The sequence below is a fragment of the Mustela erminea genome, chromosome 5 (genome assembly GCF_009829155.1).
Source record: "Mustela erminea isolate mMusErm1 chromosome 5, mMusErm1.Pri, whole genome shotgun sequence".
NCBI lineage: Eukaryota > Metazoa > Chordata > Mammalia > Carnivora > Mustelidae > Mustela > Mustela erminea.
In genome coordinates, this window is record NC_045618.1 from 49135239 (window position 1) to 49158669 (window position 23431).

Here is a 23431-nt window from a genome sequence, read left to right on the forward strand (position 1 = left end):
TCCTACCGGGTCCACGTGCTCAGTGAGCAGGTAAGCGTTCAGGTTGGCCGAGGAGCACAGCTGTCCCTCCCAAGGGTACAGCAGAAACCCAGGAGAGGGGAAACCAAGCTCGCACAGATCTGAAATTCATGGACCTTTCTCAAAGGTGAGCCCCTGAGCCTCACCCACATCCACCTGCAGCCCCCAGCTGCCCCGTTGCACGATGGATTTGCAGCTAAAAGCAGAGAGGGCAGCAGAGCCATACAAAGGAGGGCGGAGGGAGGCCATCCAGTGGTGGGACGTAGTGGAAAACATTGATCACCCCCAGGTGCCTCACTGAACCCTAGTACCCACGTTCACCTCGGCGACTTCAAGTCTCCCATAAGATGCCCCCACGCCCACCCAGCCTCCTGCCTACAAAGGGCGCAAACTGCGCCATCACCTTCAGAACATTTCCATCCAATTGATTAAAAGGAATAATTAATGTGATAAGCAGCTGCTACACTCAATTATGTGGAACAGCTCACCCCCCAGGAAGCGAGATACTGCAGGGCTAGGGCTGTACCAGAGCTGGGCACTGAGCGGATGCTAACTAAAAATTTGCAGAAGAGCACTGGGCAGAATGTCTCTCATTTGCTAGAAATGGGGAGAGTTTAGAAATCCAGATTAACAAGATTTTTTTTTTTTTTTTAAGAAATTTAGCTTCTATCTGAAGCCCTTGATGATAGGACCCAGATTATTCCTCCTTTTAAATTTTTTTTCTCTTTACACATTCTCTTCAGCCTGCCTCTCTCGCTGTCATCCCTTGGTCATATCATCAGCTCTCCTGGAGTGGAAGGCCACTCTTCCCATCCCCGCGTATCTGAATCTGGTCTATTCCTTAGGGTCCGGCTGAAAGCCGCCCTGTCCAGGAAGTCTTCCTGGCTTGTCCTCTGGTTGCTCAGCGACACCTCCTCTGAGCTCACTCCTGTCTTCACCCTGGCCTCCAGCCCTAACGGGCAGCCTGCACTGGGATTGTCCGTGTGGGGCAGAGTGAGCCTTTTGCATCAATCTGCAACATGGGCTTCGACTCACTCGGATCGCCTGACAGATTCTCGTTCATTCGCCCTAGCGTCTCTGTAATTACTGCGGTGGGGAACAGTAGTGACTCACGCACCCGTCACTGACGATGTCTCCATCTGGGCCAGTCCATTCCCCCCCTTCTCGAACTGCATGAGACAGCCTCTCTTATACGTGAGGGATGCGGAATCAGGAGAAAAGAGGGAAGGTGTGAGGGTCAGGGGCTGGGCAGTGGGGTCTGGGAGGGCAGGGAAGGCGGATGGGAGCAGGAGGTGATTTCGGAAGCCTTGCTGCTCCTCAAGGTTTAGGAATTAGATATTAACTTCATGAATTTTGCCTGCTCTCCCATCACAGTTCAGGCAGAAATAAACCGTGAATTGCAGGTGGGAGGAGCATGTGAGTGTTCTATACCAGAAAGTTCCGATGCCGCTAGAGCCAGGGATCAGGAACTCTGTGTGGTTGAGGGGGGCAGACCCCAGCTGCAGAGCAGGCTCTGGGTGGCTGACTCCCATGCTCTGGGCCCCAGTGTCCTCACCGGCTCCTGAGGGAAGCAGGTGATCGAGCCCTAAGATTCCTTCTGGTTCTGTGATTCTCCAGGACCCTCCAGGTCTCCCCTATGCTGGAGATACGGGGGATCCTCGAACAGGAAAGGCCCCGTCCTTTCCCTCAGCGTGTTCCCAGCAGTAGGGGAAGGAGTACCTGGGGCCCTCTGGATCTGGGCTTTGGGGAGGAGGGAGAGGAAAAGGGCTTTTGGGGGTGGGGAACGGAGCACCCAGGTTGTGTGCCCTGTATGCAGGGATGTACCGAGACTCGGAGGGTGGAGGGCCAGCCGTCGTCCAGCACGGGGCCGTGGTCGGGATCCTCCAGGGAGTACTCTACCCAGAAGGTCACTGGCTTCACGTAGTCAGCGGTGTCCTGTGTGGAAGGAGATGAGGACGGGGTGAGGGGGCACGGAGCACCTGTTTCTGGGCCAGGATCATGAGAGAAAACTGCTGTGTCCTGCAGGTGGTGTGTGTGTGGGGGGGGACAGCCTCCCTGCCAGCCTCCTCATCCTGGGTGAGGCCAGGATGGAGAAGCACGCTGGGTGGCTGGAGGCTCAGCAAGCCCTCCCTCAGCCTCCAAGGCTGGGCACCCGTCCCCCGGTGCCTTGGCCTCTGGGGGCCCAGGCAGCCCCCACCATCCCGTGTGCACAGCCCACTTCTTCTCGCATGGCATTGGAACTATCTCTGTGTGCTGGCCTCTCCCTTCTTCAGGAGCCTGGGGCCCAGCCGCGGCACTGTGACAGGGTTCATGGGCGTGCCGAGTCAATGAATGAACAAATGTGTGAGCAAAACGGGGGCTGTTCGGCTGGGTCCAGGTGCGAAGGGTAAAGAAGGGGACGCTTAGAAATGCCTATAAAACCTCCCCCATGGAACCTGAATCCTGACGTGACTGGCTTCTTTGTAGCAAGGCAGTGGCTCTCCAACTTGAACTTGTGTCAGAATCCTGAGGGGAGCCTGGCAACACACTGAGGCCTGAGCCCACCCCCAGAACTCTTGATTTGGTGGGTCTGGTGTGGGGCTTGAAAACATGCATTTCTGGGGCATCTGGGTGGCTCTGTTGGTTGGGTGTCTGCCTTCGGTTCAGGTCATGATTCTGGGGTCCTGGGGTTGAGCCCCATGTGGGACTCCCTGCTCAGTGGGGAGTCTGCTTCTCCCTCTTCCTCTGCCCTGTCCCTCATGCTTGTGCCCTCTCTCTTTCTTTCTCAAATGAATAAAATCTTAAAAAAAGAAAGAAAGAAAGAAAGAAAGAAAGAAAGAAAGAAAGAAAGAAACCACACATTTCTAACAAGTTCCCATGTGATGGGGCTGCTGCTGCTGGTCTGGGGGACCACACTTTCAGAAGCGGTACACGAACACATCAAAGGGGACCCCCTGTTAACTAACAGGAGGACTTCCCACATCTGTTCATTTTTCTGACTTTTGGCCTCTGAACTACAGGGGGCAGGAGGGGGCTCTGAGTGCCCCCTGCTTATGTCTCCAAGGCCAGAGCTGTGGCCTAGGTATCTGGAGTTTCTGGATGGGGCAAACTTCTCATCTCTTCCTTATCCATGAAACCAGGCACCAGGCCCCTGCTGCTTCTCCACCTCTGCCAGGCGGGCCACAGTCAGTTCCTTCTCCTGGCTCGCCCCCACCAAGGGCCTATCTTACCTCCACTTTAGCCAACGCCTGCTTCCATCCCCTCCAACCACGGCCCCTGCCGGCTGACCCCTGTTTCCTCTGTGAGACCTCACCGAGCCCACCTCCCACCTCAGACCTCCCCCCCCCCCCAACCGCTAAAGGAACAGTGGGCATCTGAGTGCTGGGGAAGAAGGGAGTTCGGAGAGGGTACCACAGGACACCGTGTCTCAGTAGCCTTTTTCTGGGGCGTGAGGATGGCGTGGCCGAGGTCCAGGACTCTGCACCCTGGCCGGGCCTCCTGAGGTCTGCTGGGGACTCGGAACCAGCCTGGTGCCCGCTGAGCTCTCTGGCTCTCCCGTGGCAACTCCTCCTCCAGCTCTGTGGCCCTTCCTGTGGGAGCTTGCTCCCGGCTGGTGGGGCTGCTGGGTGTCAAGCTCACCAGGACATGGAAGTTGATCCGCTCACAGTGTTCCTGGCCCGAGTAGAGCAGGACAGCTCTGTTGGTGTACCGGTCCCCGCCCTCGTCAAGGTGGGCCCGTGGGGCGTATCGTCTCTCATCCATGGTAGCATTGTACCTGATGCCTGCAGGAGGGAGAGGGCAAAAGCAGGAAGGTGGAGCCACGGGTCCATCCAAGACTCTTGGCCCGTCTTCTAAGAGAGCCTCCTGAAAGCCAGACTCCTCCAGGAAGCCCTCTGGGCTGGTCTGGGAAAACTGCTCTTCTCCCCTCGAGAGGCCTAGTATAGGTGGGAACCTCCCATGCAGAGCGCGAGTGATGCGGTGAGAAAGGAGAAAAAGAAGGAGCCAAAGAGAAGAGAGGCAGAAGCAGGAGGGGTGAGGAGGGGCCTGACCGCGAAGGGAGAGAGAAAGAGGAAGAAATACAGGAGAAAGGAACATGGTGGGAGAGGAGATAGGTTGAGGGGCCGGGGCGTTGCCCTCATTTGAGCCCCCGCTGGAGGGCGAGGCCTCCCCAGCTCTCCTTTCCTTCACTTTCCCGGGTTATCCTGTCAGGCCTGGCTCAGAGCCTCCACAAGCCACAGTTCCCTCCCCGCGGCTCCTCGAACCCAAGACTCCATTCTGGGATGTAAGGCCTGCAGCCTCCTTGCCTTCAATGGGGCTGATCTTTTGCTACAACCAGGAAAGGCTTCGTCCCTTTGCCTGGACCCCCGCCAGCCCTCTAGGTGTGCCGGGTTCTGGCATCTTTCTCCTTTTTCAGGTAGAAGAGAAAGAAGACCACAGCCGCCCAGACTGGCCTTTTTCTCTCTCCCACTCCCACCCCCACCCCTCAGGTGGGCTCTGCTCCTTGACTAAAAAAATTTAGAAATTGCAGTTTCCTGCCCCAGGGCCCAGTTTGGTCCCAGAACCTGCAGTCATCACTTTGTGGGGCTGTGTGGTCCCAGGGCTGGGGTGGAAGGGATGATCTTCAGAAGGACACGTCCTACCGCAGCCATGAGCCCACTCTGAGCCATTACCGTGGCGCCTGGGGGCTGCGTCTGTCTGACCCTCCCTTTTCCTGCTCCCTCTCCTGGATCGGACACTTCCTCTGATTCCAGGCTGCCCAGTATGCTCCACAGCTCCCAGTTCCCTGTTCCAATGGAAACTTCGCACCCCAACTATTTCCTTCTTCCCCAGGCCTCTCCCTTGTTGGTCACAGCGGCTCACGGCCACCCTCACCCCGGCATGCTGTTCCCTTTTGGCTCCTTGGAATTAGATCAGCAAGTGCAGTCATCAAGGTGCGACCCGGCCCTGAAAGCCCATTTCAGCAGAAGCCCAGGTTTTGAAGCAGAGCAATGCCAAAGTCCATGGGGAGCCTGGGACTCGGGGCTGGGTGGGGTGGGAGCTGGTTTACCGACTGCGTCTGTTTCGAAATGGGGTGCCAGGAAGACAGGCGTGAAGCAGAGGAAGGCGGCCAGGCAGGTGGCGTCCCTGCCGCTGCGTTTGCAGTCCCTGTGGAAGATGTTGATCTTGGACGGCTCGAAGTGGAGACTGGCATTGATCTGAACCACAGGGCGGGACCTGGAGTGGAAGAACGAGTAGCTGGGGGGTGGGGCGCTCCACTGCCCCGGGGCCCCAGAGATGGGGGAGGGGAAGAAAGGGGGTCCTGCAGATGGAAATGAAATCTGCAGACCTTTAGGGGAGGGCAGAGAGGGGCCCCAGATATTACACTATACGGCAAAAAAGTGCCAGGTGGGAGGAGGGTAGCCCCAAAGTCCAGCCCTTCATTATGCCCTCGCGGCTGTACTCGCTGCAGACCACACCGACCTCCTTGTGTCTCCCCATTCCATCCCTGGACATTCATTAGAATAATGGGGAGAGTGTTAAAAAATCCCGAAGCCCAGTTTGCCCTCCAGGTCAAATCAAATCAGAATTGGCATCCACCTGTCTGAAGGCCGTGCTTCTCAAATTTTAATGTTTGCCTGTCTCTGGGGCCATGGGGCAGGGGGAGGGGACGGGTGGAAGCAGATCTTTAAAATGCAGACCCTGACCCCATAGGTGGGCACAGATGCTGCATTTCCAGTAAGCCCTCAGTGAGATGCTCGCTCTTGGTCCGGGACCACCCTTGGAAGCGCAAGGTGTTGAAGCTCCCTGGGGATTGCAACCTGCGGCGGAAATTGAGGACCACGCCCTGTCCTAGAGCTTCCCCACCTATCCACCTGACACCACCCCATGCAAATTTATTCTTCTACGGGCGTAAGAAAAACAGAATCAGAGAAGGAAGTGTACTGCCACTCCAAACCATGCTTTTATATAAAAAGAAGCAGGTGTAGTACAATTTAGAATGTGTCCAAATTTTCACACTGATATCTGTCCTGATGTTTTGCTCCCTGTGTGAGGGGGCTGGTGCCTCCTCCCTGCTCTGTGTGGGGTCTCGGATCTGAGTCTCAGCTCCACTGGTTCCTCAGGGCCCTTGGGCAGATCCCAAGATCTCTCTGAGGAGGATGTGGGAATCGAAGGAGGTCAGTGAGGGGGTCCCCTTGACAGTGTAGAGAGCTGTGTAAGCATAATAGCTTCTATCGGTGGTTCTCAAACTTGGCTGCCTAGAAATTCTGGGTTAAGTGGTCAGGGTAAAGCCTGGGCTACGAGCCTTTGCAAATCTCCCCAGTATGGGACAACATGGGTGGACCTAAAGGGTATGATGCTAAGTGAAATGAGTCAGACAGAGAAAGACAAATACCATATGATTTCACTTATTTGTGAAAAAAATCTAAAATCTTAAAAAACCTAAAAAAAAAATCTAAAAACCGAAATAAATGAATAAACAAACAGAAAGCAGAATCAGACCTATAAACACAGAGAACAAGTCGAAGGTTCCCAGAGGGGAACTCCCAGGTGGGAGAATGGGCAAAAAGTGTGTCCGGATGTGTGTGGGGGGCGGGTACCCGCTTCCAGCTGTGGAATGTAGAAATCTGGGAATGGAAGGCACCGCATAAAGGACAGAGTCAGTGATACTGAAACAGCATATGGTGACAGATGGAAGCTACAGTTAACATATAAACCTGTTGAATCACCATGCTCTATGAAACTAACAGAACATGAACATCACCTATACTCAAATAAAAAGAAAGGGGGAAAAAAGGAGAAAAATTCTGCACCCGATTGCAATGGGGCAGTTTGAGATCCATGGGGTTTGAGCACAGAACCCTTCTGGAGGGTTCTGGCCCACAATTTCATCACACACTAAGGTAGCACTTAGGTTGAGACCTCAAAATCTAGAGCTTGAATGGGTCCTTTGTGCCAAAGTGATTCTTTTGGGGGTGTGGGGGTGTGGGGGTGTGGGGGTGTGTCTCTTCTTTCCTGTAAAGGACCCAGTTTCTGTGTCACCCTACTGACCCGTTAGGCCATGTCTACTTCGTACCCTGGATCCTGGGCAGCCATCTTGCTCCCTGGCTATTGGAACTGACATCGGAAATACCTTTCCCACCCACGCTGCTCTTGCCGCTGTCACCTCCAAAGATCCACGAGCCCCTACATATGCAGCAGACCTTCAAAGCGAGGCCGTGGCCCCAGTGTGTGGTAGCCCAGCCCTGCCTTTAGAGGCCTGGGGACACCACAGGAGATAGAGGGACTCCCCAGATACACTGCTCTCCCTCTTCCCCTACAATGGTCTGTTGCAAGAAGCCGGGGTGTGTCCCGCTTTGCGGGAGATCCAGGGAGCAAGCATCGGTGTGAAGCTGAAGCCCCAGCTGGCTCAGGGATGCCCCCACTCACACTGCTCCTCTTTTTCCCTCCAGCACCCCTGCCCCCATCTCTGCCTCAGGGCCCAGGCTCCTCCTGGGGTGTTACACATGAGCTCCGGTCTTGGGCTCTGTTTTCTAGGGAACCCGGGCTAAGGCATCTCCCAACTGCGCTGTGATGTTTTTGACCCTGCGAGCATGACCACTCCTTCGTTTTCCCTGTGAGGTCGTGGGACACTTTGGTTTCATGCCTTTTTAAAGTCGTATGAAAAATACGACTGTGCTTATATAAACTTACCTGCGGGGCGGAAAAGATTGGGAGGGGGGGAGAAAAAAACCTCAATGCTAATAGCTGTAACGTTACGCTGATGAAACCCCGAATGATTTTTGTTATTTTATCATGTTTCCTTAAGTTATTGGATTTATAATAAAAAATAGCTCATCAACATACATGAAAAGTTAAACAGTTTTTGGCTTATAAAAAGTAGCCAACACATCCCATAGTAAAATACAGTGACTTTTACAAAGCTTTTTTTTTTTTTTTTTTTTTTTTTTTTTAAGGGCCATAGACTTTAATTGTAAAGAAAACCCCTGCATGCAGATATATGGCAAAGATCTGATGGGATGGTACAGAGATGAGGCCCTGAAAAAGAAAACGAGGAGCCCCGAGGGGTTTAGGGGACAGAGATCCCTGTATGGCAGGAACATTCTGCCACACTTGGGGAGAAGGAGGATCCGTCCGGCCGAGAAGAACATCCTCAGCCCGACTCTTTAAGGAGCTTAAAAAGCTGAAGCGGAAGAAATGCCCTAACAGCCAGAGCTTTTAGGCCAAATTCTAAGAGAGACTTTTGGACACCAGATTGCTCTAAAATCTTAGAATGCTCTTGTGAAGAGGGATTTGGACTCCAAAGCCATGTGCGAGTGATTCCACAGAAAGGAAATGTGTCATCACGAGAGGACAAGAACCAGGTGGTTTGGGTTGACAAGGATTGAAGAAAGGGAAAAAGGTCCTAAAGCCTTATCTCTAAAACCCGGTGTCCATCATGACTCTCAGAAGAGCCCGAGAGCCAAGAGAAGCAGAAGAACCAACCACAAAATGACAGCGTTGCCCAGGGAGCCCACCGCCAGGTCGACGAGCCCATCGTCGTTGAGGTCCAGCTGCCCGTGGATGCTGCAGCCAAAATACTGGAGGCCCAGAGCCAGGTCAGAGGCAGCGATTCTCTGCAGGACGTAGGAGGAGAAAGCTGGAGACTGGCATTGTTAGCACGGGGGAGGGGGGCAGGGCCACCCTCAGGGAAGCTACGATTGGGAGCATTGGAGAGAGCCCATTTGGAACCACTGGAACCATTGGGAAACTTTCCCAGTCCAAAGTTATCTCCTCTCCTGGTTTGTGATGGCACCGACCCTTAGGTCATCCTTTCAGATTAAGAAATTGTGACTTAAAAGGGATCGCCATTCAGGGTAAGTCCGTGTTCCTTGGCAGACCCCCGTCGCATGTCTGACCATGGTGTATTAGACACCCTTACAAGAAAATATGTATGCAAAAATGATGACCCCCAAGAGCATGGGACCTGAGATGGGTCCCTCTTGAGGGAAGCAGGGTTTCCAACATGCAGCATTTCCAGAGAAGAGCAAGCCCACATGGGAATTCTCCACTCACATCAACCGCATGCATGTGTGTGCAGGGTGGGTGAGGGGCTGTAGGGAGGTTCTGGTCCCCGGGGGTTTCATTGTTGCCGGGGAGACAAAGTCAAGCAGGGAGAGGGTGCCCACAGGGGTGATGGTAAAGTCACCCATCCCGAAGACAAAAGCACCCATTTCAAAATCCCGACTCGAGGCAAGTAAAGCTAGGACAGACTGGAATCCTTTCCTGCCAGAGGACACAGAAGAGACCCCTGCACGGGATGCCCCAGCCCCAGCAGCCAGGACCCCTGGTCTTACCTGCTTCGGGGTCTTCAGGAGGCTGGCTTGGAAGCCAAGGAAGATGTAGATGGCTCCTCTGTGGTTGTCCTCCAGAGGGGCTCCCACCACCACGTCGTTGTAGGAGTCCTGATTGAGGTCCCGAACGGAGGCGATGGAGGAGCCGAATCGGGCATTCTGGTAGTTGCAGGAATCCTTCAGCGTCCCGTTATAAACAAACCGGTTCTGCAACACCACGGTGGGACAAGGCTCAGCCCATCTCCACCCCATTTTCTCCCTGGAGTTCCCCTCTCTGGCTTCCTTAAGCACGGCGACAGAGGAGGGTCCTGCTGCCCCCCCGCTGGCTCTGCGGTGGGTGGGTGCTGGCCTCTCTGGGGTAGCCCTGTTTCCCCCACGGACTCCCAAGTGAAAGCCGGGGTGAGGCGCCCCTCCCCCGCCCCAGTACCTGTCTCAGGTTGTAGACGTACACTCGGCCTTGCTCTCGGCCTTCACTGAAGTACATGGGGGCGCCCACCAGCAGGACATCGGTCAGCCCATCGCCGTCGATGTCCACCGAGGTGATCTCACTCCCGTAGTAAGAGCCTATCTAGAGCACAGGGATGGGAAAGGGCAGTGGGCTGGAATGTGCGGGGAGCCGGGGACACCCTTCCCCTCAGAATCAGGGTGAGCAAAGAGGAAGGTCCTCCCCTTCTCACACCCCACTCCCCTTCTCTCCCATGGTACGGACTCACCTGTTTTCACCTGGTCCCACCTTGCCCTCTTTTCTCCTTCTGTCATCCACCCCGCCCCCCTTCTTTCTTTCCATTGGTAAATTGTCTTGATTACCATTTGTTCTGTTGGTGAGCAACACAGTCTTGTGACAAAAATGAGCAAAATCAGAAAACAGTATGAACAAGAAGATAAAAGTCACCCATTGTCCCAACGTCCTACGGGAACTCCCGTGAATGTCTGAGTGCCTTTTCGTCCAGTCTGTTTTGTCCGGGGTGTGTGGGGCTTGTTTGTGTGTGCGTACACGGTTTTACTTGTATAATCGAGGATTGTAATATATGTATAGCTTGTTTTTTTAAATCAAGCAATGGATCATGAACAGTGTCTTCCTGATGGGTTATATTTTTTCCTACAAGCTGATCGTCGGTGGTTCTGTGATATTCCAAACCACACATGGGCCACACGAGCATAATCAATCCTCTTGTGGGACATTTGGCTCTTTTCATTGTTTAATGTTACGAAGAACTTTGGGATTAGCACCTTGGATGGGGAACTGTGGTTTCTTTTTAGCATTTGAGCACTCACTATGCTCCTCTCCCCCGTCGGGTGCCATGCCCCCCACTTCACTGAGGGTGCCAACCACTTGTTCAGTCTGAAACCTGAGGGTCCTGCATGGTCCTACCGCCACCTCTCCCAACAGCAGCCCTTCCTGGTGTGCACCAGACTTGTCCCGAGTCTGCTTACTCTCCTCCTCTGAGGCTTCTTCCCCAGGTGAGGCGTCTCCCAAAGGACACCCTGCCTCACTCTCCAGTCCACGCCCATGGGCAGCCAGAGTGGCCTCTAGTAGCTGACCGCACCACTCCCTTGCTCTCGAAGAGGGTGCGGGGGGGATGTCCGAATTCTTCAGCCTGACCCTATTGGACCTGCCTCCGTCCCCCACTAGCCTCTGTGTCCCCCTGCCACCCGCCCCAGGCTCCCACACTCTCTCTGGCCATTCCCATTGATTTCTCCAAAGCCCGAGACCCTGGCTGGGTTCCAGGCTTCCCTCTGTACGTACTTTTCTCTTGTCTGCCCTCCTCTCCCCTTCTTCCTGCCTGATAATGTCTATCATCCTCAGGTCGCTTCCTGTTAGACTCCCGCCCTGCCCTGCCCTGCCTGAGATGGGTACCCCTCCTCGATGCTCCCTGCAGCCCCATACCAGCACCTGCTCCCCCCACGGGAGCTGTGTCCCCTTCAGGCCTGGGTATGATCATAATATAATAGATATAATAAATGTTTTTTGGACCAGTGGGCCACTGGGGAAGGATAAAGGAACCCTTTCCACGGACGAGCCCCATGTGACACACTTTGTGACCTCAGTTGGCTTGTGTGAGCCCCTTGCTACCTTAGGAGAGATCACTGCCCTCATTTCACAGGGAACGAACTGAATGAAGCTCAGTGAATCTGAGTCAGTTGGCCAAGGTCAGAGGCTGGCTACAGCCGAACTGGGTTGAAACTCCGGTCTGATACCCAAGCCTGTGACACTGCCTCCCCCAGCCGCCTCCTGGCTTGGGGTGCCTTCAGGAGAAATCTATCTGCAAGTATTAAAAGCTTTTAACTGAGGAATGAGATAGAAACACAGAAAAGAGGAAAACGGAAATCTCAGCCCCGGGGGTGGGTGCGGAAAGAGCTATCCTTACCTAAGGTGATAAGAGGCAGCAAGTAAGGGAGGAGGGAAGGAGTCTTTTGTCTAAATATGTGGCCTCAGCTATGTGGGTCACAGAGATTTGGAATCTACTTAATTTAGCTGTCTTCAGCACTGCGGTTTCTCGTTTGGATGTTGGAGGAGGAACCGGGCAGTAAAAATGTCATAAATTCATCAGCAAATTCCCTCCAGCTCTCAAGGTCTAGCTTTGGATTCCCAGAAGAGCCTGCCCAGGCAGCGTTTGGGCAAGGTGGCGTGGAGGCCCGGGGACAGAGCAGGGTGCTGGTCTGCCAGTGCCCTTGAGACGGGAATGATGGCCTCCTGCAGCTGGAGGGATTTAGGTTAGACCCCATGAGGACCTTGTCCTCAAAAGGGCAGTAAAATGTGCAGGAGACAGGTCTGTTCCTGGCCCTGCAGAGCCAAGGGTGAACTGAGAATGATGGTAAGGGCCTGGCTGGGGCCCAGCTCAGGCCCAGGGGACCACAGATGCTGAGTGCTGCCAGGTGGGGTGTGTGTGTGTGTGTGTGTGTCTGCGCTTGTGCGCATGTGTGCACACAGGCACTAGTTTTGAGATTATCAAGGGTCAGGAGGTAGCATAAGGCAGAGAGCTTTCAGAGAGTCCTGTGTTCTAAACCTGACCCAGCCTTGAATCCATTGTGTAACCTTGCGAAAGCTCTGTGGCTTCTCAGGACCACTGTCTTCCTCAGCTTTTGGAATGACTTGGATCAGAACCCTGTTTTCTGGTCTTTCCCCCTCTAGTGACTCTTATCATAGTTTTGCAACTGGTAGTCATGACCCATGAGACTCAGAGCAACACCTCGCATTTCCCACGGCAGCCTGGGCAGGGCCGTGGTGTTGGTGGCTGTAGCATTCCGCATTGTTCCCATTCCAAGGACAGGAAAGAAGCTGGGGGTGTCCTGGTGACCCCAGGGGGCCTTGCTGTGGGTAGGTATGCTGCTGCCCTCCACTGATGGCAGCGTGAAGGTGTCTGGAGTGACATGCCTGTTCCTCAGGATGCCTGGGGCCCCAGCAGCCCGAGCTGAGAAGCCAGAGCCAGGAGGCTGCCTCTGACCCTGAACTCTGGATGTGAACCCAGAGAAGCTGGCAGGCAGGGGCAGAGGTTTGGCACCAGAGACCTGAGGTCCATGAAACGGAGGCAAGCAAATTCTCCCAGGATCTCTTTGCTGCAGCAAGGACCAGGGCCTGGCTTTCTGGGGGAAGGGACAGTCCAGCTCCAAGGCTGGTAGGAAGGAGGTATATGCCCCTCCCAACCCCCAACTGGAAAGAACCTCCGAGGACAAATTGCTGAGCTCCAGAGTCCTCGGCAGCTCCGTCTTTCCCCTGTTCCCATCCACCACGCCCCTGCCCTCAGACTCCCCCTTCCTTACCTGCTCGCCCCGCAGTGCCTGGTGGATGGTGAGACTTCTGTTGTTGTGCATAGTGAAAAGGATGGCTTTGCCCGTGTGGTTGAACCGGGGTGCTCCAGCCACGTACACCCACCCCTGCCTGGAGGACACGACCGATGTGACTGTGTACCCTGCCGCGGGAGGAAACAGGCTGGTCTCTGCCCCGGGTCCTCGGGGGTACCTGAGGACGGGCCCTCTTGGGGAACACGTCCAGGCAGCTGAGCAGATGTGAAACCACAGGGTGGAGATTCCTAGGTACCACTGGGAGGGGGCAGCTGGAAAAGGCGGGGCTCAGGATGGCAATTTGGAGGGTAGGCGGAACTCAGGCCCCCCACTCTGGGCTGGAGGACACCGAGGAAGCCGGGGTGGCAGGGGGAGCGGGGGGCTACTAAAAGGCACTGCTGACCCAGAACGTGCATGTCCTCTCCCTCCCCAGAGTGCTGAGTCCCAAGAGCAAGGGGGAGCAGGGAGGAGGGAGATGGTGGGTCTGAGCTGGGCTTTATTACATATTGGGCTGGCTCTGTTTTTTGATCCCCACCAGTTGTCCCTCTCAGGTACCAGCAGTGTCATCCTCATTCCTGTAACCTCAGCTAAGTGGCTCTTGGGAAATTAGAGCCTTGGCTGCCGGGTATAAGGAGCTGCTCCGCGGGACATCCACATGGGGTCCCAGGGATGTCTGCAGCCCCAGAACTTTGCAAGAAGGAGCCCTGAGGCTCGTCCCAGTCCCACAGGTAGGCTAGGCAAGTGCGAAAGAAATGGAAACCAGGGGATCTTCTGGAATGGCCACCACTCCGGGCTGTCGGGTTGGCTTTGCCCGATCGCTGTGACTCTGGCTGCACCCGCAGGGTCCAGGAGGCGTGCGGAGCCTAGAGCCCCACTCTCTGCCAGATGATCTCAGATACTGGACCCCAGTTTTTAGATGCCTTTGTTGGTGGTTCCCAGGCTGTTTCTGGCAAACGGATGTCTCCTTCTGCCGTGTGCGTGTGTGTGTGTGTGTGTGTGTGTGTGTGTGTGTGTGTGTGTGAGAGGGGTCACCACTATGGTTCCACTGGTTGCTTACACAGTGGCTGCAGGATGTGGAGACGAGTTGATTCAGTGGCTGGGAGCACAGATGCAGTAGGGTGAGCTACCCTGGCTACAGACACAACATTTCTGGCTCTTAAAGGTGTATTCTGGGCAATGGGGCTTGAGAGGTCAGCGAAGCAGGATACCGCCTAGGCTGATATGGCTGTGTATTAGCATAAAGGTGGGGTCAGCTTGAGGGAGAGGGCTGAGCTCCCTCGCTGGCTCGCTTGCTTTTGTTTTCTCTTTTTGGGGGCGAGGGGTGAGAGAGAATCTTCACGCTCAGCATGGAGCCTCACTCTGGGCTTGATCTCCCAACTCTGAGACCATGACCTTAGACGAAATCAGGAACCGGATACTTAACCAATAGGGCCACCCAGTCATGGCACCAAGCCTTCTTTTGAGCCCCCAGTGGCACTAATGAAAATGTTCTTAATTAGCGCTCCGGCTCTGGGCTTCCTCAGAAGGAGGGACAGTGGTGGGGGGAGGGACATGGGGGTCTAATGTCCTGGGAGCAGGCGCCTCTCACAGCAGCAAGCAGCAAGGGGAACTTCCTGCTTCCCACAGTCTGCTGGCTGTGGCTTCAGTTTCCGTGGGGTTCTTTGGCCGGCAGACAGGGCCATCCTGAAAGCTGGACCGACCTCCCAGAAGGCCTTGACAAGATGACGGGGGAAGACCCACAGCCAGAAGTCCATATAGCTTCCTTGTATGGAGGAGGAGAGCCTGGCCTCCCGGTCTCCCTCCTCCAAAAGCCCTCTCCCTTGGGGCACGTAGGAAGGAATCTTCCAGAGAGTCCAGACACTCATGGATGAGACCCAGAGGGAGGAGGAAGAGAGAAGGCACTCTGTCAGGATTCCCGCCCAAGGCTGTGACTGTGGGTAAAGCAAGATGGTGGAGCCTTAGAAGGGCTTTTCGGCCTGGCTCTCCCCCACCAGGGTCTCCTGGGAGAAGGAAGACAGCTCTCGGGAGCCTGGAGAGAGAGGCTCCTCACTCAGATAGCTTCACTATCTTCCTACGCTAGCACAAAAGAGCTCCAGCTCTTCAACCTGGCCTCTGAGGCCTCCTCCAGCCACTGCCTGCCCCAGCCTGCCTGCCCTTTCTTGCTGCCCCTCTCCACCCCAGCCTCACCACTCTATCCCCTGGGTCCTGAACCCACCCGGCACCTTCCGCATCTCCCTCCTTCTCTTGGACCTTTTTGGTTTTTTTCAGTCTCTTCCTGCCTCGGAGCCCTGGTATAGGCCCCAGCACACGCAGCAGGGGCCCGATTGTCATGATGGCAGGACTACGACCACCGGCGGTGTCTGTCCCACTCACTCGGGCCCAGGGCAGTGGTGCTATGTCCCTGATAGTTAAGGCTTCACGGCCACTGAGCCACTATCACTTACTTGGTGTCCCTACTTTCAGCCCCCTGCTGAGCACAAGGGAGGAGCACGAGCCATCATGACTGGTCTGCGTTAAGTGGCCTCTAGCCTTCGTTCTTCTGACATCCCTTCTGCTCTCTGGGCCTTTGCCAAGACAGGGCTCCAATCTCTCTCTCCTTTTCTGTGCTTGCATCTGAACTCTGGCCCCACTTGCATTATAATTTGTATCTGTGCACCTGTCTCTGGCCGCGATGGCTGAGAAGCGGCTGGAAAGCAGAGGCGGGGTCCGGCTTACCAGGGGGTCCAGAGGGCGCTCTATGCAGTTCAGGTTTAATCTCTGTGGGCCAGGTAGTGTTGGGGGACTTCTAGGGACCTATACCTCTGTATTTCCCTGGGCAAGTCCTGCTTCCAGGCTTCTGTCCTGTGGTCAGCTCAGGGTCCCAGAGTTGCGGATGGAAAATGGGGTGACCGCCGCATGGACAGTGTCACAGGCAAGGTGGGCAGCTGAAGAGCTGAGTGACAAAGGCGAGGATGACATGGAGCATTAGGGAGAGGACAGACATGTGGACAGATATGCCAACTCCGGGTGGCCCAGGCTCATGAAGGAGTGGGGTCTGAGGAGGCATTAATGATGGGTGACTTCAAAGATGGCCGACTTGGCTCAGAAACAATGGGACCCTCGGCCGTTCATCCCCTGCTCCCCTTTGCTCTGGCTCTGCCCTTTCAGAAAGGAATCTGCCCTGGCAGCTTCAGCGTCAAGGGTCAGGCCCATGGTTCTTCCAGAATAGGAGGTGACTGTGTTCAGTGGGTTAGGGCCTGAGAGCTGGGACCTATCACCAATGTCCAACAATTTGTAGCTCTCTCTTATGTCCACTTCTGGAGTGCTTAATGGGTCAAACCCCAGTCAAGGCAGTGAGCTTTAAAGATGCAGAAACCCCTGACCTAGCGTCTAGAAGCATCAGAAGAATTTCAGGTACAGGTGCATTGCTTATCACTTATTCTACCTGTTTCTCGAGAATCTACTGCGGGCCAGGCACGATGCTGGGCACGGTGGATGCCAGGCTGAAGAGGCCATGGCCCCTGACCTGTGTCTGGATGATCACAGACAGGCCCCTCGTCTCATGTGGGGCCAGTTCCGCTCGTCCCTCCTCACCCGCTCGGGCTCTTACCTAGGTATGCGCCATGGTTCTTGAGTTCCTCGGGGAACTCCTTCAGGTAGGACTCCCGGAGAGGAATGACCTTCCCGCCACTGGTCTCCTTCAGCACGGCTCCGTTCCAGTCATAGGCGCCAACGGCTCCCAGCAGAATCCCGTCCTGACATTGGGGAGGGGATACACATCAACTCGTGACCCCTGGGGGCCCTTCGCTGGGAAGCCGCGAAAGGTTTCTACGCAATGAAGCATCTGGCAGCCACCTCAGGCCCCTTCTCCTGTGTTCATTATTTAACGACTTCCACCAGGACTCTTGACTTTTGAATGAGCCAAGAACCTTCCACCTCATCCTTTGCACAAAATGGGTCAAACAAAGGAATGCTCTAGAAATAAACTCCACCTCTAGGACCCAGCCTCTGGTTCCTCTTTGGGCTTCAAACCCCCTGAAGGGAATCTCCTGTCACTCTCCCTCCTTTTGATGCTCCTTGAAACCTTGAAGCCGCGCCCCTGCACCTGGCCTCCTTCCACATTCCTTTGTGGTGTCTCAGTTGCTTTCCTCTGTGTAAATCTTACTTTTTCATTTCTTCAGTAAAAATTCACCAAGTGTCTGCTTTGTCCCAGCTACTTGCTTATTGCTGGGATATTGTCTCTGCCCTTGCAAAGCTCCAAGTACTAAAGAAATGTGCAAATAAGCATAATAGTTACAAAGTGTGATAAATGCTATAGGTAAATAACACAGGGAGGTTTAAGGTTAGATTGAAATGGGGGTAAGGAAAAGCGTTATGAATGCGTAATGCTTGCCTGGACACTTGGACAGGGAGGGGACATGTGTGCAAAGGCCCTGAGGCTGGAGAAAGTCTTGAGGCTTTGGTTTTAAGGAGCTGGAAGCTGTTTGATGGGGTGGAGCATGGAATGAGGGGCCAGAGTGACTCTGATGAGGCTGGATGGATAAGCCAGGGCCACATCCGTGACAGCCCGTGTTCTGAGGAAGGACACTTGTCTTTAGCTGCAGTGTTTGGATGGGAAGATGGGGGCTCTGGCTTCCTGAGAGGCAGGCTCCCAGTTCCTGACTCTGGGGTCATCCCAGAGGACTGGGCCCCCTCCCTCTCTGGGCTGCCTCTGCAACCCCACCATCACCACCCCCCTCCTTAAACAACCCACAAAGCTAGTGGGCCCAGGAAGGCAAACAGCAAGCACTTAGAAGAGGAAGAGCAGTGACTAGGGACAATGAAGGCCCAAGAACGTAGTAGAATCAGGGAGGGCCACCTTCCTGGATGACCTTGGCCATTCTGGGCCAGGCAGGTGGTACCCCAACTTTGGACTATGAGAGCACTAGCTGGTAAAGTCACTTCTCCCCACCTCCACACTGAAGCTCCCTGATCCAGGCTGGTTGGCAGGATTTCATGTTCCCCCACTCCATCTCCCCAAACCTCCAAAGCGATGGTGCCAATGGAAAAACGTGAATCTGGTCTTGGGACAGTCAGGATTGTGGCAAGGTCACTGGGCGCTGGTCTCACTGGTGGCAGTGGAGGGGGCAGGACCGTGAACTTGGAGCTGACCTTCCATTTCTCATTTCCCAGGGGTCACTTTAAAGACTAAAGTTGATCTTAGATAAGGTTTAAAGGGTCGGAATACTCTGGAACTGGAACTGACTGTTCAGAGAGAATGTTTTTACAACTGTAAGTGAGCCGGTCTCTGGAGAGTCTGATATGCTTGGTTGTGTTTAATGTCACACTTTCTAATTAGCTTTTTTCTCCTACTCTATGTGAGCCTCAGCTTGGGAGTGCCTGACATCTGCCAGGCCAGGATTGGGGCTGGGGCCTCAAAGACTTGCTGCCCATGGTCACTGCCAGTGTTCCTTGAACTTGGGCCATGCTCCCTTCTTTGCAGAGTACTTTCTCATCCAGCCACTCACTGTGCGAGGCCGACAGGACAGATATTCATTATCTGCACTTGACAAAAGGCATCTGAGCTTCAGAGAGGGAAAGCGACTTGCCTGAGGCTGCACAGCAAGTTGGGGCAGGGCTAGGATTTGGAGCAGGGAGGTGGGTTGGGCAGGGGAGAAAATACCCATGGGCAGCTCCTCCTCTGCTTCTGGTTTTCCATCAGAGCACCCTCTAAGAGGGTCATGATGCATGGGCCTCCCCCCTCTCTCTCCTCCCTCTCTCTTCTGGCTGAGTCCAAGTTTGCTACTGCAGGACCAGGCTTTTTCCTTCATGGAGAGGCCTTGGAAGATGAGTTTTTGGCTTTGCAGATAATGAGGGGCCTCTACAATGGACTGAGGAAGACTGGCTCAGGTGACATGCCTGGGATTCCGCTGGGGAGGACTGATACTGACCAGTGGGGCTCAGGATTCCACTGGCCTTCTGGATCTGGTGGTACTGGGCCAGCTGAGGGCTCACAGGCTCTTGCTTTATGCTGTTTTATCCTGGCAGGGGCTGCGGCTTGTGCTCCCAGGTTGCTAGGGTCTGTTGCCAGGGAGAGCCTTGCAGAGTACAGTGGATGGGAGGGCAAGTGAAGGGCACTGGACCAAACTTCGCTATGGCACTCTCTTTCCTCAGCTAGAGGAGCCTAGACAATTTGAATTTGGAAAAAATCTGGATGGGCAGGGCCCCCCAAATGGCCAAAGCCTGGACAGAGGAGCCGGGCAGGGAGACCCAGCTGGATCACAAATAGCAGGGCATTCCAAGGAAGAGCCTCATCCCATGCCCCAGGCCCGGCACTGGCGTCCCAATTTATGGCTTCCTTTCCCCTGGGGCTACCTGAGCTCCCACCTGATAGGGCCAAGGTGTGCCCGGGTGGCCTTGCCCCTGGACCCTTGGCATAAACTGCCTTTTCTGGTGCTCTGTGCAGAAATGAGGATGCAGGCATGGTCAAGGCCAAGTCCATGCCCTCCCTATGGACAACTTGTACTTGCATTCACCTGAGCATAGCACCTGCCATCAGACTCTGCTAGCTCAGCTCTTAGCTGCTTTCTGACCCGGCCTCTGCAGCAGTCTTGCCTTCCCAGCTGAGTTGAGGGCTCCCTGGGCATGTGACCATATCTCTTCAAACCATGTACCAGCCAGTCTGCATCCCCAGCCCTGGAAACAGCATAGTCCAGGGCAGTGGTTCCTGAATGGGGGCAGTGCGGCCCCCAGGCAATATTTGGCAATACCTAGAAACAGTTTTGGTTGTCAGAGCAGGGGGTTGGAGGTGGTGTTGGGCTCAGTATGGCATCTGGGGGTAGTGGCTGCTGCCTACCATGCACAGGACAGTCCCACAGCCAAGAATGTTGGGACCCAGACTGTCCACCGGGCTGAGACTGAGCATCCCTGGAGTCTGGAGCCAGACAGAGCTTCTAGCTGTGTGACCCTGTGGGAGCCTCTCTCTCTCTCCCTCACTCGCTCTGTCTCCACCACAGCTGTAAGTCGTTTTGTTGTGAGGATTAACATTTTTAATTCCTAGCATGATGCTGGGCAGCCAATAAGGTCTCGTTATGTAGTAGCTCTTCTCTCTTTAATTCATCCATAAAACACCAGGGAGTCAGGAGTAAAGAGGCAGACCTCATGGTCAGGTTGGCACCGCTGGTAGCCCAAGGGGAGGGCCCCTTTGGAGGCCAGGGCAGCCTCGTTGGGGGGGCCTCCGCAGGAAGGGGTAGGCAGCTGAGGAGATGGGTGGAGTTAGGAAAGGATTTTAAGAAACCCTTACTTGATTTATTAGCAAGACTTGAAATGTACACTTCCAGTTCCAAGCCTCAAGATTCACTTCCAGCAAATATTTTTCAGACATCTGCTCAAAGACTGAGGTTCAGAGAGGTGAAATGATTTGTCTGAGGCCACACAGCCAGCAGTGCTTTCTTCTTGCCCGGTAGTAATGGAATGAGGATACCAGATGCCAGCCATTCTTCTCGGCTTTGGCTAGGTAGGGCGGTGCAGGCAGGTGGGGGTGGCTGCTGGTGGCCCTGTGCACTGGTGTACGGGCCACCTAGAGGACGCTGAGTGCTGTCCTCCTACCCAGACTCCTCCATGGCTCCCTAGTGCCTGTGTGCCCATCATCAGAGTGACTGAAGAAGGGCCGAGAGCCCCTCCCAAACAAATACATTGTGAAGAGGATGGATTATACTTTCACTAACTGCTCGGATTCTGTCCTCAGATGGTGTGTTTTTAACAAGCCCGAAGAGGAGCCTGAGGAAGGGACGAGTGCCAAGAGGTTTAGATGGGGTTAGGCAAGAGACAGCCAGAAACAGGACCTCAATCCTTCTGTGGAATGAAGCCCTTCACCGGGCCGGAAACTGGGAGCCAGGGTGGCAAAGAGGGGTTGTGGGGAGCAAGGTCTTGATCAGAGTTTCCAGGAATGAGGCCCAGGAGTGGGGTGCTGGGCACCGGTGCACAGCCTGAGGGCCTGGGGCTTACGAGGACCTCCCAATGAACTGGACATGATTCCTGCCACCAGAAGCCACCTGTGAACAATCTGGAACAGCAAACTGACAGACCTTGGTTCCCACGCCCTGGCCACACAGGATGGAACGCAAGAACACCCCAATTGTCTGCCCTAGTTACAGGGGCATAGAGGAGTTTAAACCTCCAGGTGTCAACCCCTTGCATCATTACTATGGATTAGTTTCTTTCATTTTTGATTGAATCAAATGTGCCAAACTAGTTCAGATGTAAAACCTTTAGGAAAGATGACAACCTGAAGGTTTCAGCAGTTCAGAGCCTCCGATAATGGCCAAGGGCCTTTGCGCTCTGGCCCACCACCCCAGGGGCTGCTGCGGGAAGGGCACAGGCTGACAGGGCAGCTGGTCGGGGAGGCTCTCTGTTCTTGGCCTGTTCCAGAATAACTGGGGGCTGTCCTGCTGGGCCATCACGTGTAGGTGAAAGGAAAATAGTCTCTTCCCATCTCAGGTCAGTCACCAAAGTATTTGTGTAGACAGGACCCATCCTAATAAAAATGCTTCCTTCTGTAAACTTTCCGGGTTGGGGAGACCTATGGACTGCGGGGTAGGAGGTCCGAGTGAAATTCCTCAGCTGAGGAGCACCCCCCCCATCAGCTCCATCCACCGCCAATGGCCAATGATTATTCATAGTCCCTTCCTTCCAGCATACCTTCCCCTCCTGGCCTGTGGGCATTATAGCTTCATAGAGTCACAGCCCCTTGGGAGGTATGGATCCCTTTTGTAAGCTTTCTGGCAGACTCCTGTAGCTTCTTCTTGATTACCCAGCTCACCAGGGAGTTCACTACCTCAGCAGGCAGCCAGGACTAATAGAAACCCCCTCCAGCTATTAGTGACCTTTGCATTCATTTCCAAATGCTAATGGAGCCATTGGCCTCAAAATTTGTTTTCAAATTTGACCGGAGATCCACAGATGGTTTTCCTGATGGTAATTTCCCGAATATCTTTTTCTCCCTTTTTGCAAATTGAGACTTGAGTTTCCTGGGTTGACTGTAGCTCCCTGGGTTTCCCCAGAGGCTCCTGTGGCCTGGGGCATTGGGTTCTTTGGGTGACCAAGTGACATTTTGGGGTCTCCTCTCCTACCCCGGGCATTGGAGTCTCTTTTTTTCTAGTTGCTTTCATCCTTTTTCCCTTAAAGGCTATTTCCCTTGCTAGGTAGACAACAGCAGCCCAGGAGATGAGTGGTTGGGCCCTTCTGCTCTTTAAGGACATTCTATGGGGTCCTTCCCCTGGGACTAGAGATCGTTCTCTCTGACCTAACTAAACAGGTCCAGGGCAGCTGAAAGCTCTTCACACATTCACAGGAAGAAGCTGTCTGAGGCAGGTGAAATGATTTGTCTGAGGCCACACAGCCAGCAGTGCTTTCTTCTTGCCCGGTAGTAATAGAATGAGGATACCAGATGCCAGCCATTCTTCTCGGCTTTGGCTAGGTAGGGCGGTGCAGGCAGGTGGGGGTGGCTGCTGGTGGCCCTGTGCACTGGTGTACGGGCCACCTAGAGGACGCTGAGGGGACGGTGGAGCCTGGTAGCCTGACCAGAACACAGACTGACTGGGGCTCCGGACCCACTTCCGGCAAAGCTAAACGCCTGGACTGCCTGTTCTCCAACCCCGCAGAGCTCTGACCGACCCTGGAAGCTGCGGAGCTGGACTCGAGGGACGGGACGGCTGTGGCCGATTATGACAGCATCAGTGGCCCACACTGAGAAACCTCCATGCCCTAAAATAGCCACCCAATGGCCAGTCACAGCGCCAACAGCCCACCATCGTTCTATTCCTTCAGATTTGGAAGGATTTTTTTTGTTTTTCCTTTTTAAGTGTTAAAGTGTCTCAGATTCGAATTTAATCATCTCTTTAAGAGTTCTATCAGATAAAAACTTCCAGATGCCTGTTACTTGAAAACAGGACTCGGGGGCTTTAGAAGAGCCGGGCGTGGGGATGAGGATAGGAAGGGCACCGTGGTCTCTCCAACCAGGGAATGAAAACAAGCTGGACACGTGGGAGAATCTGCACAGGGCTATGCATGACCTTGACCTAAATAACAGCCTGGCTGGGAGCTCCCGGTCTCCCCTGTGCAGCTGGGGAGCCCACGGATCCTGCAAGGACTCATCTCGCTCGACACACTGAGCTGCCTGGGTCATTTTCCGGACTCATCTCAGTGTTCTTGAATACCTGAACCTCGTCATAACCTCCCCTTCTCTTCAGGTTCCCTGATTGCGGGGCATACACGGTATTCAAAGCAGGAGCCTGCACCTTCCAGGACCCAACGTATGGCCCAGCCCCGGGAAGGCATGGAAAAGATATGCAGATCTGACCACCTAAAATGGACAACTATTT

At 54.4% G+C, this 23431-nt stretch overlaps 1 protein-coding gene across 1 annotated transcript in view; it reads right to left on the bottom strand.

The window, feature by feature from the left end:
* The window catches only part of ITGA11 (integrin subunit alpha 11), a 114429-nt gene that overhangs the window by 21563 nt on the left and 69435 nt on the right, over positions 1–23431 (bottom strand). Inside the window, exons 11-18 of the mRNA XM_032343008.1 lie at positions 16681–16825; positions 13071–13219; positions 9736–9876; positions 9312–9515; positions 8461–8591; positions 5045–5211; positions 3637–3779; positions 1843–1953 (exon numbers count right to left, since the gene is read on the bottom strand). Coding sequence (XP_032198899.1) covers positions 1843–1953; positions 3637–3779; positions 5045–5211; positions 8461–8591; positions 9312–9515; positions 9736–9876; positions 13071–13219; positions 16681–16825 — 1191 coding nt within the window. The remainder of the gene's footprint in view (positions 1–1842; positions 1954–3636; positions 3780–5044; positions 5212–8460; positions 8592–9311; positions 9516–9735; positions 9877–13070; positions 13220–16680; positions 16826–23431) is intronic.